At 39.0% G+C, this 17,899-nt stretch overlaps 1 protein-coding gene across 3 annotated transcripts in view; it reads right to left on the reverse strand.

Moving 5' to 3' along the window:
* FGD6 (FYVE, RhoGEF and PH domain containing 6) overlaps positions 1–17,899 on the reverse strand; it is a 74,676-nt gene that overhangs the window by 4,729 nt on the left and 52,048 nt on the right. Inside the window, exons 10-20 of one of the 3 annotated variants that reach the window (XM_076334727.1) lie at positions 15,967–16,025; positions 15,774–15,845; positions 15,187–15,255; positions 13,477–13,560; positions 12,220–12,299; positions 7,030–7,132; positions 6,365–6,511; positions 5,409–5,511; positions 3,140–3,267; positions 2,278–2,406; positions 1,174–1,322 (exon numbers count right to left, since the gene is read on the reverse strand). In XM_076334727.1, coding sequence (XP_076190842.1) covers positions 1,174–1,322; positions 2,278–2,406; positions 3,140–3,267; positions 5,409–5,511; positions 6,365–6,511; positions 7,030–7,132; positions 12,220–12,299; positions 13,477–13,560; positions 15,187–15,255; positions 15,774–15,845; positions 15,967–16,025 — 1,123 coding nt within the window. Of the gene's footprint in view, positions 1–1,173; positions 1,323–2,277; positions 2,407–3,139; positions 3,268–5,408; positions 5,512–6,364; positions 6,512–7,029; positions 7,133–12,219; positions 12,300–13,476; positions 13,561–15,186; positions 15,256–15,773; positions 15,846–15,966; positions 16,026–17,899 lie in introns of those variants that run through there. The other 2 variants (XM_076334734.1, XM_076334742.1) reach the window with 2 other exon arrangements.

A 17,899-nucleotide genomic window follows, 5' to 3' on the forward strand; every position in this document is an offset into this window, starting at 1 on the left:
GTATGTCCAATTTCAAGTTTTCCTACTGAGGACAAAAGCCACTGTCTGAATAGGAAAACAAAGCTATTGAATGCCTTGGATTTTTTTTAGTTTTGTTTTAGATAGTACAAATGAGACACAGTGGAAACAAGAGAATTGTATCTTAATTAACAAGGAAACATTTGTGTGCATCTGCAAGACAAAATACCCCCAAAAATCAAATAAAGACTTCCAGATTTTGTGTGTAGAGAAGTGTCATTAAGCACGTTCTCAGCTGTTCAAAATTTTCAGTTATCCTGGATACTTTGTTTTTTAGAATATCCCTGTTTGCACAAGACTATACCTGCAGCCATTTGAATGCTTAAGTATTAATAATGGACCAGTTAGCGCATGAAATCTATTTTATTAATGTAAAATTCATTTGGGAAAACTACAGTGAAACCAGTCAGATAAGCTAGGCATATAGGCAAGACAAACTAAATGTACTGCTTCCATACTCCTTTCCAGTTTAATCCATGATTCATATAGCAAATGTTTTCTACTGATTAATGACGAAGCTTCTAGGTTATTTTATATAAAACACACACAATACATAAACTGATAAATATGACTCCGAACACAGACACATCAGCAGGACTTGATATGAAACAGCTTGTGTGAGTGTTCTTTGAATTCAAGCTTTTGGTCTGAACTTATTAAGTGTGCCTAGGTGCTCATGCACATCTGCACACACACTTCAAATTTCTGTCCCTTACTTTTTAGAGTTTGCTTTATTTTTCACTGCCATATATTCATTAAAATAACTAAAATTTACAGCTTGAAATAAAAAAGGGACACATCACTTAATTCTTAAAACACATTTTCTGGATTTCTCCAAAGGTAACATTCAATTTTCACTTCAGCAAACTAGGGATAAAGGAATAGGCCAGGAAAAAGAAAGATTTCTTATTTTATCTTAGACTTTTCCATTCTCCTACATTCATTCTTTTGCAGAGGACAGTCTGCTTCTTCATTTAAAGCATTTCAGAAGTCCTAATGGAACCAGGACCTTGTGTTTAAGTAATTTAAAAGTTTTATTTACATATTATATATGCATCTTTTGTACATATGCTTAATCTCTGAATATTAACATTCATGGCTTCTGAAACATTTTGTAGAAAAACGTAGCAGAAATTAATTCAAATAGTTTCTTACTTTTGAGCTGAATGGGGATCATCTGCTTTGAATATGTAAAATAAAGTGTTTTTGTGCAGTAAATGGAACACTCTAGACTCTGAGTTTTCATCTTTTACTTCACTGACTGTGAATCCAAGTAAAGGCTGGCTCTCTAGCGCTGCCACATCCTATTTTACGGGGGGAAAAAAGCAAACAAGACAAAATTAGAGCTTCTAAGACATACTAAGGAGTGCATTTAGGCTTTACTCATGCACCATACCATTGCAACAGATTATACAACAAACAAGTTGTTACTAATAGTCATGCACAAAATGCTGCTTTTTATAGTCTCCATGCATGAATCAGGGGACAGGAAATAACAAAACCTCATAGACTTCAACACTGCTGTTCCTCTTTTTACTTTCCTGATAACATCTACCTTGTCTTTCAAGTATAGAAAGTATCAGACTGTATAGTCTCATCGTTCTGCCTGGTAAGGACTTCTTCTATCAAAATGTTGCAAAACATTGTAAGATGCAATAAAACTACATGCTCGGCACATGCTGGGATGTGCAGAGCTTATATATTGGTTAGCGATTATTCCACACTGCAATAGGACTACATATTCTAAATAAAAAAGCAAATGCCATTAGATAAGATGCATTTCTTTTTTTCTACTGCAGCACTGTATATTAAATAACAACTCCAGGCTGAAGATGACAGTTTGAGGAGAAGTAAAGAGATTTAGTTTGCTCATTTTCCAAGCATTCAAAATACCTTATGGAACTGCAGAACAAGATACTTCAAGATGCTTTTATAATGTTGGCTTTGCCACTAGTCCAGTGTGATGCATCCAAACAGACCCCCATGTATTCAACTGACTCAGAACATACCTACAACTGTGCAATGGTGTGCAGTGCAGAGGTACTCAAAGCTAGGTCTGGAATCAGAAACAGCGTAGCTGTATCAGCGTATTATGGTGCCAAGCTCACTGGGCCTTTTCAAAGTACTACCTCGCAATCAGATCAATTACTGTAAGGTGATCTAATTTTATAGCTTGTTTCTAGATCATAAAAATAAACAACTTTGTAACAAAGACAGTATTATCATTGGATATTTGATTTCTAATATGTAGTCTCTTACCTCACTAGCAGCATATGTGTATAGCACCTTATTTTTTATAACAAACCATAGGTGTTTCCATGGTTTCTTACTGCCCTTAGATCTGTGTAGGTAGCCACTCATTGTAGAGTCTTCTGTATTTGCTGAAACCTGAAGAGACAAACAAACAAACAACAAACAAACCCCAAGAGTATGTATGCATCTGTCCAGGTTTTTGCAGTACAGCTTTTTTTAAAGCAGATCTCCAGAGCCCTGTCCTGTCAATGACTCAAATTCTTACCTGATCTCAAGTTAATGTTGCTAATTTACTCAGACAGCTGAAAGAAAAATGATTTTGTCTGCCACCATCTATCTGGGCTGGAAGAGAGGTTTCTGCAGTCACTAAGGGCTGGAACTTAAATTGGATGCAACAGGACAAGAGAGGGCTGAAAACACTGAGGACCACGTACAGCTGGAGAACACACATTCCTATACAAGAAGAAAAATTACTTCCTCCCATTCCCAAGACCTCCGGTGTAGGCAGGCAGAGATTAGCTCTACCTTTCCTAATCATAAGCCAAGGGCTGAGTTGGTGTAGGAGTCTTCTCATTGACTGTTGGTGCAGAGGTAAATCACAACTCCTTGAAACACAGGGAAGCAAGAGAGAAATTACAATTCTGACTATCTCTCTGAATCACAGTCTCACAGGTGTTTATGCAGTTTATACACTGCTTCGTAGTTCAGGTCCCTTCCTACATAAAACTAAGGCCCAAACCACTGTTATAGGCAAATTTCAACTTTTGAATCTAGAGAAGATGGCTAAAATATGGAATTATTTTTTTCATTGTTAGTATTGATGATATAATACCAACAAGTCATTACTTTTGACCAATAAAGCACTTACTTCTTTGAGGGCTGCAGGAATTTTTTTCTGCTTTCTTCCAGAGGGAATACTATGTAATACCGTAGACAAGGCACTTGATGGAGATTTATGGTTGACTGGGGATCCACTCTTAGGAGTGCACTGGTTATCTAGAATGCAGAGGATGAATATATTGCTTTCATGTCACAGATGACTAAACACACGCAATGATTCTTGGACTTTTTTTTTTTTTAGAAACAGCTGACATTTTTATTATGATTACAGTGTTTCAATAGTAACACCTAATCACACTAAACTCAGCGTTGAATTAACTTTTTAGTATTATCATCCACACCATGAGTTAGAATCCCCCAAATCACAATCAGACTGAAAAAAACCCCACTAAACGGATTGGTCTTGTTTGTTTTCAAAGTCTGTTTTCTTGATGCTGAACTACCTTTGCCCATAAGCAGGGTGAAAATTAAGTCTTAAAAACCACACCAAATTTTTAGAGCTGTCCTCTGCAGTTCAGTCTGTGCTTTACCTCTGTTCCCCAACTCTGTCCTTCAATTCTATACATCTGTTATCTTTTCTCAGCTCTTTTCAGTATGGATGCTGTAGGGCTCCTCTTCCAGCACCATGCCATCACACACACTTCTGGAGATTCCCATCTCCAGAGCACGTATTATCTTTCTCCACTGCCGCAAGCAGTTCCTTCATCTCTCTTGGAAGACTTCTGCAACACTTACCTCCTTTAAAACCCCTTTTCCTAGCAACACCCACCACTGTTTTCCAGCCCAGCCTGGAAGGAGTAGGGCTGCCCTAAGCTTCATTAACTCCCCTTCTAGAGTTGTCCCTGAACATGGTGAGGCTCTGAAATAATGAGCAGAGCAGTAGAGTAATTGGATTGCCGCACCTGCTCTGCAGCTCTTTTCTCAGCTAAAAGCACCTGCAATCGCCTGCAGCACAGCAGCCTCTAGTGCCCAATGCAGAGACCTGCAGGTGGACCAGGCAATCCATCTTCCCAACACTGCAGGCTCCCACCACCACTTCAAGGGTTGTCAATGCTGCTTTCCACATCCCCGTGACAAATGCCACTTCCAGCATGCTAGAAGCCATAGCTTGATTATTTCACTGGGGCATCACAGATTTCCCGATACCCTAGAGAGCTTGTGTTGAACTGGAGCCTCTGCCAGATGGAAGGGCAGCAAGCTGTTTCAGTCCCTGCTTATGGCTCATTTATGTATTTTATACTGGAGTCTTTGGACAGAATTCAGAGCAAGTCTTGTGAGATGGGACTGGATTCTCACCTCACTGGGCAGTGCCCCCGTTGATTTTACATTTATTTCTGCATAATGATAATGAAGCCCCTTCAAAGAGATGGATTTGAGTTCCCTCAGGATGAGAAGGAAACTGACCTCCTCTCTAAGCAAATGTTATTACCACCACGCATCAGCAGTACCACGTTCTCTGAAAGTGTTTCCACGAAAATAGCTCTAGCGATGGTGTTTTACATTGAAATCCACGTTGCCAGTGAGCCGCAGGCAACCGTTAAGAGTTTGCCCTCAGAACTGAGGTGCAGATATGCCAACTTCTTGAATTCCAGATGAGCCAAGGCTTGAAGCTGAAGAGACTCAGCTTCTGTAAGATGAAGGCCTATGTCTTTATAGAGCCCCAGAACTTCAGCTATCTCAGCAGCTTAACTGGCAAAAATGAAGTTTACAGGCATGCAAGTTACAGAGAGTAAAAGTGCACATGAACCCACTGGGAGCTCATGATTAACTGCAAGAACTTTAAGGTACACTTGTACCCTGTGATTAATGAAAAGCCATGTAACACTAGTTATCTCAAAAAGAAAGCAGCATAAGCTACATGTCATTATCATAGGGCAAATGCATGCATGTTTCTGGAAGGAAGAGCCAATGTATTGCAAATTCACTTCCTAACTTACTCCACAGAAACTTGTCTGGGCTCTTATAACCTCAGATGCCTTTAGATTGGGTATTAGGAAAAATTTCTTCATCGAAAGGGTTGTCAAGGGTGGAGTCACCATCCCTAGAGGTATTTAAAAGACGTGTGGTGCTTAGGGGCATGGTTTAGTGGTGGACTTGGCAGTGCTAGGTTAACGGTTGGACTTGATGATCTTAAAGGTCCTTTCCAGCCTAAATGATTCTATTGATTCTATGCCTATCGCTTTTCAGGCACTAGCAGAGTTCGGCACTTGAACCCAGCAGTAAAGATGAGGCACAGACATACCATGTTAATAAGGGCCACAAAAATAAGACAGACAGTTTGTGCAGATTTTCTTTACCTTGTTTCTGTAGCTCCCTGAAGCAATGATCACATACTCTTGCTGGTTGGTTTTTCATATAGTCTAAACCATGTTTATTTGATGAACAAGCTTGACAGACAATCTGGAAACAGATAAAAGCATTATTGTACATGATGTGCACCTGTAAATCACCAAATGCTCAAAGATGTTCACTTCAGTGCTGTTAATCCCATAACAGATCCTGAAATAGGCAGTATTTTACATTGAAAATGGTTTAAGATGTTGGCTTTTCCTTACGTCCTTATGTTCAACATGCTGCTCTTTCCTCCTCTAAATGATAAAAATTTAAACAGAAAAAAAATCACTGAATTACACAAGTCAATAAGCCAATGTTAACAATCCATGAAAAGTAGAATAAGCCTACTGTGTTACTGAACTGTTTAAATCATAAGCTTTTAAAGAAATAACTAAAAATAGTCATTGCTCTCTTGACTATTTCTCCACAACACAGATGTCTCAACTGCATTGAATTCTGTATTCTCACTTAATTAAAACAAGAAAAATAAAGGTTTATTAGATATACCTTTCATAAATGTTAAATATAAAGTAAGTTTGGTACTAACTTAAAAACAAAATCATTATTTTTCTTATGAAAATTAGCGAGGAAGATATTCTTCTCATTTCAACTAACATTCTTCGTTTGTACTATGTAATTGCAGAAGCAGAAGACAACCATAAACAGTACTCCAAAATGCAAAATAAGAAACATGTAACAGGTTAAAAGGTTGAACACTGGTCTGTCATAACACCTTACTCTAAAAAAAAAACCAAACCACAAACAAACAACCCAACATGTTGTTTTTAATCCATATACTTGTGTCATAATACAGTGTTCCCTTGAAAGAATCGTTTAGGTGCGATCAGGCTCCGTCTGGATTTGTCACACAAGGAACCTGAATGACTTAACTGAAAAGGTAGTTACAAAGTTGCCCAACCTTTCCGCATGCCCTGCAGTGATGCCTTCTCCACGTTAATGTGAATTCACTTGTACAGATCATACACATAGTGGCTCTAGTATCAGGGATCCAGATTGGAGCCTTTGATCCCAGCGGACTATCTTCTTCCTGTTTTTCTGGATCTGCCTGAGAGAACACAGGCAGAATACCATTACATTCAGTGATGAAAAATAAGATTAATATTTATCAGTGATTATAGGTTAACTCTAATGGTGTTGGAAAGCCGCCTCTGAGAAATTGTCATGGTCTTAAATGTTATCTACTATTTCATCAGTGACCATTATAATGCAAGCCTGCAGACAGAGCTGGATTTAATTAGTTCAAAAAGGCTGTGTGCCTTTCAAGCTTTACCAGCCTATTTATATCAATAGCTGCTATATTTTAAAATCTTTTCATTTCATCTTTCTGTTCGCAAGATTACCGAGAGAATTGAGAAAGCTGGTTTCGGTTTTTTGGAAGAAAATAATTTTAAATTTATGAAGTAGATAACATTATGAAATACGATTCTGTTCTATCATCTGTTCACTTATCATTTACCATCCTGTTTTACTATTCATCATGGAATGCCTCTTGTTTCTCTAAACACCTGCAAATAAACTTTATTTTCAGAAAGGGAACAAACCAACAATAATGGTGTGATATACCTCTTCAAGACTTTTGCTAGGATTAAATGTGATTCTCTTTTTTGTATAGTCTTCAATTGACTTGGAGATAGCTTCTAACCACTCATCTCTCTCTGTAGCAGAACTGTTGGAGTAAAAAAAAAAAAAATCACTTTATTATTATTAACATCTAAAACTAAGAAGCAAGTGTTGATTAGAATTCCATTAGCTTTATTACACATTGACTTAACTCTCTTGCAATTTCAGTTTTATAGGCTGTCTCCAGTTCCTACTGAAACTGGCATTATTTTTTAACTGTCTGCACGGTGTCAGTTATTTGTCTTGATTAATACTAAAAAAAGATTTCTGTGTCTGTTGTTATAATGTGGATTCCCTCCCTTTCCTCCTTCCAAAATACCCTGTGATTGTTTCAAGGCTTGTATGTCATTGCTTCCCCCTTCTCCCTGGACCCTTGAATAGCTTGAGTAACACTGGTGTAAATGGTGCTCCCAGAACAAAGGCATGGGCCCTCCCTCTTGAGAGGGACTCTGAAATTTCAGCAAGCCTTTTTTCCCCCCCCTCTTCCTTCTGTCTCAGGGTGCAGTTTGTTATACCCAACCCTGTGAAGCCCCGAGCTTCTGTCAGAAAAAACATGCTGTCTCTTCCCCAGCCTTATGCTCCTGACTGTTTGCTCCTACCAGGTCACGCTGCTTTGAAATAATTCTTTTTTTCCCAGATTTTTCTATTGGATTAGCTAACCCAAAGAGATAAACAGATGACCTTACTGTATCTCTTTATCCCACAGCTGGTGGATCACTAACCAAGTGTAAGGAAAGCATTAGGCTGAAGTGGCATGGCACGGGGAGCAGGGAGGACAAGGAGTGCCTGGCACAGCAGGAACCTGCAGCTATACTGGATTACGTGCAATGCCAAAGCACTTCCTGAGGCCATGGGCCCACCACTACTTTCACATAGTAAAAATCCATGCTGCTGCCGCCGCAAAGGGCAGCCTACTATACTCCCCCTCAGCCACTAGGTCTTATTTTCTCCCTCAAGCCAGAACACACACGGCTACACAGCGAGCTGTAAGTGCAGTGGGCTGGACTGGGAAACAACTCAAGCAAGCCATCGACCTGCCCTTCCTCTGGATCAATTTACCGACTGGGTTCATCACACAGCTGAACAACTACTTGTGCCAGCACCATGGAGGGTGCTCTGAGGAAGGAAGAGGCAGTTTTGTGGCAGAACAGCTAGACCGCTTGATTAAGATGCCATGCCAGCTTTAAAAGGGCTTCTAAAATTTAAACCACTATCTACTACCAATATTTTTTTTATTCCCCACTTCTTAAATAGTATCAAATAAATTAATTTGTTTAAACCAAGGAATTGAACATGATGAATACATTAAAAGGAAAGTTAGGGATGAGGAAAGCAATGATTTACACAAATTAGGTGTGCAACACCAATTATTGTTTAATGGCTTTTGTAAGTGAATTTGGAAGCTTTGATCATCTTTGAACCTTTAAGTAAAATACTTTGAGCTGGGGTTTTGAACTAGATGAAACTGAGTACTATACAGAATCAGAGAGGACAGATCTGGTAAGGTAAACATGGGGGAAGCCTGTGAGGCACAAGGGGAAAAAACCGATCTAGCGCATACAGCAACAAAATCAGAACAAAAGGAGAGGAAATAAGATACAAGCAAGGGCAAAGCAATGTCTTATTGTCTGTCCCAATATCTCACACTCTGAGTGGAACATTTTGTTCGGTTTATTTACCTTTGCTTCCTCATCTGGTAAGAACAACTGGTCTGCATTAGCTACGTAACATTCATAACTCTAATCAAATCCTTTGGCGTTTTCAAAATCTGGTTACATTTAATTAGGTTCCTAAAACTATATTAAATAATTAAATTTAAAGTCAGACCAGTTTTTGGAGATTTAAGCATCCCCCATCATGTGGGGACTGCTACATATAGGGCTGCTTGCATAATGAGCTACATGGCTTATCACCTAATATTTCACTGGGGAGCTTGCACTTGGTAGGTTTGCTAGTGCTAGCCTTTAGGGTTGTTTACAATCCTTCAGAACTTAAGAGCAAAGGCGGTGCCATCGGCAACTCAACTGATGTAATGGTTTGCTGCAGCAAAATAGGCAGTGTTTCTTCTGCTGTCACTCCCAGCCCTCCCCTACAGCTGCACAGCCCTACCACCTCCCTCACTGCAGGTCCATTATTTGTTCCATCCTTCCAAAAGCTGTTTTGTTTACTAAAATTGCAAGGTTTTCTTAGGGTTTTCTTTTTTTATTTAAGATTTTCTTTAACAAAACAGCAGAGAACTTTTAAATGGACTGCAGGGAGCCCCAGCAATTGTTATTACTGGCAACCGTGTGCTAGGACCACGTGTCGCAGCTGCCCAGTGGAGTAAGCAGCTCACAGTAAGAAGGGCTCACAGAAGTACAACCCTGTAGTTTCCAGGATCAGAGCCTTAGGGCACCTCTCCCAGCTGAGCTAGTCTTGCATGAGCTATCCTTATGTTAGGGGAGGCGATGCAGCTATGTCTGCCTGGGGTAGCTCTTCCCTAGCCTTATTGAGGGGGATGGGGCCAGCTGGCCTCAGACCACATCAGGCTGGCACGACTATTGTTTTCAGGACCAAAGCTTTACTTCTGCACAGTGCTGTATCATGCAGATGTGCTAACTTGTTTCTCTGATTAAGAGATTTCTAGTACAATACTGCATTGTACCATGTAAAACAATACACATTCCTACAGATATCCCAGGAAAACTGAAACCTCAACCCAGACTAGATAAAGCAGAATACTAATGGAGTCAGTAAAACTAAACCTGAAGTGACAAAGACTCTTGTCTGGGCATTAATCTATACTTCAGTTATTAACTGGTTTACATTTTATTACTAGCAATCTTTCACCAGCTTAATTGCTCCCCTCCCTGTCTCTGCCCCCAGGATCATTTCAGAATCTCTTCTTCAGTGTACACTCCACATCACGCTTATTATTTGAAAAAAACACAGAAGTGAAATTTGTCTCCAATGTCTGTAAGATTAATTTGAACAGTGTTGTAATTGAGATTTTTACCACACAGGAGCCAAGAAGCTGTTAGGAATGAGGTATCATCAAAAGGAAGATGCAGTCTGTATTGACAAGATACTGATTCTCTTCACATCCAGGATATTTATCAATAGGAACAGTATAATTAATTGGGAAAAAATATATGCAAGCACCTATTGCTGGTAGTTTTTCACTTGTTTCCCTCCTACACCACAACAGACCCAGGCCTCTCTTACAAACAGATAACAATCTGAAAATCCTCATTTACACCTGGGGCCCCCAGCACCTCCTTCATCCCAAGCAAATGCAACCTCTTTCACTGTTATGTAACTTAGGGCTCTTGCACACACATAGCTTCCAGCAAGTATAAAAATAACGGAGCTGAACGCTCTCCGAAGACGCAAGATCAACAACACTAAAAAAGAAAGAGCAAATCAGCGCAGCTTTAGTTGGTAACGTGAGGGTAATTCCAGTAATTTCAAGGTCAAGACAAAAGCATGTCACAAACTCTGCCCAACTTGGTGACAATGTTATATACAGGGGTTTTCCCCTACGGACCAGCATGTATTTCACAGGAGTTGCTTTTAATCTACCACTTAATCAGTTCCTCAAAAAGACAAAGTCTATCCTGTTTTGTGGAAAATAGGTAGGTTGTATTTAAAGATTATAATCTTTTCACAAGTTCCAGTGATTTTTTACAATTTTTTAAAACAACTGAATTAAAAGTGAAATGCTTGTTTCAAGTGAAGCAGAGATAAATCCACATTGCCTACTGCAATCCCATAAATGTCTTCATGTATCTGTGTGACACCCAGTCACCAAGGCACCCAAGCAGCACGGACCTGCTCATATTATACCGGAGCAGAATTGTACCCTAAACTGTGAAATGCATCTTTTTTTCCCAATGTGCAAAAGAACAATAAGAAACATTTAAATTTGTTGGAAAAATACAAAAATACTCCTTTTCAAGTCTGTTGTTATAAATAACTACTGCTCAGACAATTGAGCTACTTCCTTTGGCTACTTTGACAAGGTTAACCTTGGTCTACCCCTCAGCTAGAGATACTGTTATCTTTGTGCAGACATCCTCATGTCGGTATTTACAAGATCACACAAAAAGAAGCAGTCTGCCCTTGCTCAGCTTTGCTAAACAAAAGAGAAAACACGTCTTTCTTCATTGGTATCAGCACTGTCACAAATGTCAGAACATATAAAACTCCAACTCAAACACAGTAAAAACAACAATCCACAAAACCAGGTCTTTGCTAAAGGCATCTCGGTGAAGGCAGACCAGAGCTGCTCTGGTTTAGTGGTATTGTTTTGCTGCTACTTGCAGAATTTGGTTTTCTGGTAAAGACAAGCACCATTCCAGTAATTGCTGCCATTTCTATAATTTCAGGTTCACCGAGATCCATTTCTTGTTTCAGCTACACTGTTATTTTAGCTAGAAGACCAGGATGACTTCTTCCAATTTATATCGGTTACCAATAATAATATCAAAATGTATTGTCATGCTTCATATCCTGTCCTGTTAATGCACTGACAGAGCATATCAGTAACTTCGGAAGAACATAAAAATACTGAAAAGCAGAGCTTAAAATTAATTGAATTGAAACAATTTGAGTTCTTGTTCCTCTCAAGGAAAGGCAGTGAGAGGATAATATTTCAATTTACTTAAAGTTTCTGAAGGTGTAGCTAAGCCAAAAAGGAGGAACCAAGCAAGAGTTTTATTCACTCTGATTAACAGTTAACAGTCTTGAGGACAGCAGAATCCCTACCAGCTGCAGCCTTAAGCCCAAATTGCTCAAATACCAGCCACATTTACTATAGTTTTTGTGCTTCTATCCATCACTTCACAATGGGCACTCTTCCTTACAAGTCACGGTGAACTGTATTAGAGACTACAAATTCATACAGTATCTGTGAAACTTATTACATGTGACCAGGCTTCCTTTCTGCCAGCCCATTTAAAAATAAATTCAAATTTATTAAATTTAAGCCTACCTTATTTCCAGAAACCCATCTGTCACTCCCTCTATTCTGTAATTACTCTAGCCAAGGGTAACTTTTCATTACATAAGTGCAAAATAAGCTATAAAAAAAAGCTTTCATGGCCTGTTTGAAATCACATGGTTTTCAAATCATCATTCATTTGTAAGACTTACCTTGCTGAAAGAATGAAGGATCTCTCTACGCTTTCAATGTTCAGTTCATTCTGATATGCTTCCTGGGTTGGCTTTTTAACCTTCAGTCAAGAGAGAAAACTTGACATTCAAACCAAGACGGTATTTTTATAGTTGCTTTAGTTTTACTTACTGTAAAATCTCTTATATTGTTATTGCAGAAGGGCTACATTGGAGAGAAAAATCTCAAAAGTAGGAGATCATACACCAGTCCAGAGGGCCCAGCTACACTAAGATTACATGCAGCCCACCATTTTATTTCACTGTGGCCCCATACAAACACTGGAGACGTACAGGGAAGTGAAGCTCAAGAGCTGTCAAACACTTCCCGCTGTGCTTCAACATGCCCAGGCCCGTTGCCCTCTAAGCACCTCCTGCAACTGGGCAAAAAAAAGGCACTGCTGCTGCTGCAGGACAAGATGTAGCCTACTGGTGTACCCCAGAGTGGGCATCTGCCCCATACCCTCAAGGGCTGGACCACCCTGTTGATCATTCTGAGCTACCAAGTTTCAAACATAAGGAGGTTTGAAAGTTAAGAGTGGTTCTGAGACACCACGAGACACCTGCTGGCAGAAGAGATTTTGCAGCTCTGCCTGCAAAAGCTTGGACCTGGGCACCGGATCTGCACTGCAGCTGGACTTAGTGCTTTTCTCTTACGGGACCGGAGACAAGTTACTTGATTCCCGAGGCGACGGTTTGTTGTTCCCACTAACTGTCATGTCAGAGAGCGTGTCAATATATGGCGTGCATGTCCGTTATCACTACCCAGAGGGGCTCAGGGCTTAACTTTGATGTTTTTCACGAAGGCTCAGAAACAAAAGCCGGACTTTCCCTCAGTTAACAGATCTCTATAAACCATGGAGACTTGATCCACCAGAAGCTTATCAGGCAGAGATGCCTAATCTCTGGGTGGGGGCAATAAAAAGCAGTTACAAGGCAAAAGTGAGGCAGTCTAAACAAAATACAATACAAAAAATAAGTAGGCAGACTATTTCAGAGTAGGACAATACTGGACAAAATGCAGGTGAGATGATCCTGTGGCAACAGAGTTTTTTAGGGAAACCTAGATAGCAATCCCACAGGCCATATTATGCAAGAAACGTTAAGCCTGTAGGATTGCTCTGGAACATAAGCATCTTTAATATCTCTTTCCAACAATAAACATAGTTGCGTTTTGAAAATTTGAAGGCCTGAGTTTAAATAGATTTGGAGAAAGACTCATTTTCACAAGTGACTGACCTTCATTCCAGCCAACGACAGCATGTTGTTGAGTTTATACATCCCTGACTGAACTGGAGTAGTATACAACAGGGCATCATTGAACTGTAATATAGAAGCAATGCTTTTTAATGACTGAAGACTGTTTAGAGACAGATAATTTCAGATGGATTTTACTGGAAGTACAGAACTCATACAGCACTAAGATCAACTGTCCAGAAGAGCATCTTCTACTTCCTATTATTCCACTTCGAGCCCAAGAAACATTTTCATGTATGAATTTAGATAACAACAGGTGTCTATTTATAGCCTCCTTGTGTAAATATACATTTGGCACATGAGTAACAGTGCACAGATGTCAAAGATGTACACAGCTATATTGTATAACAAACTACTTTAAAAGGATATTAAAATTAACCATTCAAACAAAGCAAAACATTCCAGAAACTTGGAGATAGCAGAATAAAGATCAGCAATTTATGATTGTAAGGACAAACTTATCCATATGTACCATGTGAATTTTACCAGTTTAAATGTGCATCTACTGTTTATTTCCTGTTCTACCAGACTTGGCTTCATTCAGTGCATTAACTGAACAGCTATTAAGATTTTTTTTTTCTATTTTCTGTGTTGTTCAACACATGGATCCCAACTTCATTTACCGTACATAAACACAGACCAGAAAACTGAACTCTTAAGTTTTTGCTATAAGGTTCTTTGCAAAATAACCAAATGTTTCACAAGCCTTACTAAATCTTCACAACACGATCAACTGAAAAATCACTGCTTAAGTGTCTAAAGGTATAAACACTAGCCTGCACCTTTTATATCTAAAAAAACCCCCAAACAAACCCAAAAAACCCCACCACCCCAAAAAACAGAACAAAGAAAATCTGAGCTAGAGCCACTCAAATTAGCAACATCTGATTTGGGAAGTCCAGCTTGAGATAGCACCAGATTTTTGAGAGTATTACCTTAACTGATATCATTTGCAGTTATCTCGGTGCTTTATATGCTACAAAGTCATCTTCAGAGCATAAGACAGGCACTTGCAAGCTTAGAATACATACTCCATGACTGCCTAGGGAAATATTTATTCGTACTACAGTAACTACAAGACAGATTTGAACCAGAACTGGGGACCAATAATGCCACAAATTACACATGGCAACAGTTGCTTTACTATCTAGATAGAAGAGATAAACAAAAGGTTCAAGTGGAAACGGAAACTTCAGAGATGAACAGAAGTTTCGTAACAAAACAGTAGCAGAGACAGGAAGAGAACCCAGCACTTCACTTCCAGCCCAGTGCTCCGCTCAGGATGCAAGCGGGCTCGTGCAGGGGAAGGAGAAGAGGAGGAGGAGGGGAGAGAGGGAAGGGTGCAATAGCATCAGCAGAGTTGTAGGTTTTAAGATCTGGTACGGCTAAATGGGATGGAGCAACTGTTTTAGTTTTCGCACTACCACAGTTAACGTCTTCTCATAAAAGCGCTCAAATTTTAAATGAGCATTGTTCAAAACAGTACATTTTAGTGAGAAATGGTTTTCCGTTAAAATGAGTGCATATGCAACAGATGATCTCTCTAAGTTAGAACTGAGCAAGCAGAACAGCAACAACTGGTCATTTTTTCCACTACCTGAAGTTATTAGTTACTTATGTTTGCGGTGTAATATTTTAACCACTTAAAATTACACTAGTGTTAGGCACACAGCAACATATGCAGCATCTTACCAGAAAAAACATTCGTGGCTGCATGACCTTCCGGGACAGCTTCATCAGCGTTCCCTCTTTCAGAAAGACCTAGCAAATTAAAACAAGCAATTCAAAAACCTAACTTTTCAGGGCACAAGCCATACAAATGAGCTGACTTTTTCATCGCCATTATTATTATTATGCTTATTATTATTACTACTACTACACTAGAAGTGCTGCAGAAGTTTTGGGATTCAAGGTTCTCTTTCTGAGAAAGGCTGTTCATCCTTAGGTTTCTCTAAAAGTGAGTGTGAATGGCTGCATTACAGTTTTCCACCCTGCACTTGAAACCATGACAAATACAAGGTTAAGCTTGAGGAAAAAAAACTGCCTGCAAGATCTGGCAAGGAATCATATTCTAAAAATTGTAAGTTTTCATCGGATAAACATCTAAAAAAACACCCCACACACATACGGAAAGGCAGTATTCATTTGGCTGTTAGAACCGAGTAATTAAACGATGGACCATTTTGCTTCTCGGTATATGCCAGCTTCAATACTTTGCTTGCATATCATCTGTGCTGCACTTTTACTGCAATCTGCTGAATGCCATCTGGAGAACCTACCCTTCCTGGCTGTACAATCTCATGGTGTCCATTTAAACTGTACTGAATCTGCATGAGTTTCTGAAAGTTATCCTACAGGGAGAAAAAGCAAAAGGTAAGTAAGTAATTGCCCTTGCATCCATGACTTTCAAAAAAAAAAAAGAAAAAAGAGAAAAAGCTTTAATCAACCAGCTGCGTAAGTCAAAATACTTACTCCCTGCTTCATGATGTCATTGGCATGGTTTGCAACTTCTATGACAACAGCTAGAGCATCTGAAGGATGAAGAAATGATGCTTTGGTTATACAGACTAGATAGCATTGGTATTATGTAAAGCACAGGTACGATATTGCCCTTCCACATCCCGCCAAGATTCAAGGATCTGATTGTACAGTCACTGCATTCAGGGGCACTTCCCATAGATCCCACAGTCTTTGGATCATAGTTTAATAAGTGTGCCCTAGCAAGTCATTGCTTCAACCAACAGTGTCAATCATTTCTTACAGCTAATCAAAACAGTCCGCAAGCAAAATTAAATTCTAGTTTCTCACACAAAGAATTACTTTAATTTCAATGTCTCTACTTACAGCAGAAAAGTTAACAACATTTTTGTAGAGATTAAGTTTTTTCCATTTTACACAACTGCCTCCAGTGCCAGTCATGGAAGACTACCTAGAAAAATTATGCAAATCTTTGCGATTTCTTTCTTCTGCCTTTAGTTTTGCTGCACCTCAAGATAACGGTATAAAGTTCAAATTTCTAAATTTCAAACCTTTAATAGCAGAAGGAAAAAAAAAGTCTCTGAAAGAGAAGAATTACCAAAGACGAGGGATTTTATTAAGTACTGATATTTAATAGCTAGCAACTCAACTGCAATATATGCTAAGGTGTAACTGCAAAAATGGGTTACATAAAAGGATTATGTAAATTACTGAACAGTGAGCGTATATGAGACAGAACCCATCCAAGGTTCTTATCCAAAAAATCTGTAATTTACTTAAGTAGGAAAAAAAAAAAAAAAAGACTCATTTAACTGAAAGCTAGAACAAATGCTCTCATAAAATGTAGTCTCTAAAGCATTTAGCACCTTCTGAGTAATAGAGGTGCAGTAGTCAGGCACTTCAAATAAAGGAACTACATTTGCTTAAAAGTCCACAGAGAAGCCTACCAAACCAGGTAAAACCAAAGCCTTGGGGTTTTTTTCCAGATAATCATGAGCGTATTACTGTAGAATGTATATACTTCCCTTATTGTTGAGTTCATATTCAGAAAGAAAGCATGTTAAAGGATACGGCCTTCTGAACTGAAAGGTTCAGAAGGTCATGAAGCCATATAAGAAACTAAACTGAGGTGCGAACAAAAAGCTCCTCCTAAGTCAATCTAAGGAGAATTTTTGTTCAAGATTTTCATGAACCAAGGCAATGCAAGCACAGGAGTCAAACAGTTAAAAGGCATAGCACATATCAAGCATTCGATAAAAATTTAAGTTTAGATATAGATGTCATGATGTCAGCTGAGTCTGCTGAAAAATAGCTGGTGGTCTCCTACTAGGAAGTGTTGGAGCTGCTCCAGTCAAAACATATCAAGCATTTGATCAAAATTCAAGTTTAGATATAGATGTCATGATGTCAACTGAGCCTGCTGAAAAATAGCTGGTGGTCTCCTACTAGGAAATGTTGGATCTGCTCCAGCTAAAACACTCCCCAACTCCCATCTGCTTGAAAGAAAATAAAGGGAAATTTAGCTGAATTCATGATGACAGGAATGAGTACCTGAATTTTTTGTTATACTTTCCTTCATCTTATCAGCTATTATATCTATTTAAAAACTTAAAATCTTACTCATCGACTTCAAGAAAGATTGAAGAATGTTGGAGAAAATTTGCTGGTTATGGAAGGGAAAGTTCCAGGATCGCAGGGCTACTTATAGAGCCAAGACTAAACAAATCTAAACAACAACATAAAATAATCTATAGGGTCAAAGTCCATAAACAAAGTGGTTTTTGGCAGGGAAGAGCATTCCAATTCTTATAACACTTAGCTGGAGTAATGTATTCAAATGAAGGTCATCAGGAAGAACTGTGGTGTTTGGAATTTTTTTTTCCCCTGAGAATACTAACCATAACCAAACCTAGTCTTCCCCTCTCCC

Source organism: Aptenodytes patagonicus, chromosome 1 (assembly GCF_965638725.1).
Source record: "Aptenodytes patagonicus chromosome 1, bAptPat1.pri.cur, whole genome shotgun sequence".
Taxonomy (NCBI): domain Eukaryota; kingdom Metazoa; phylum Chordata; class Aves; order Sphenisciformes; family Spheniscidae; genus Aptenodytes; species Aptenodytes patagonicus.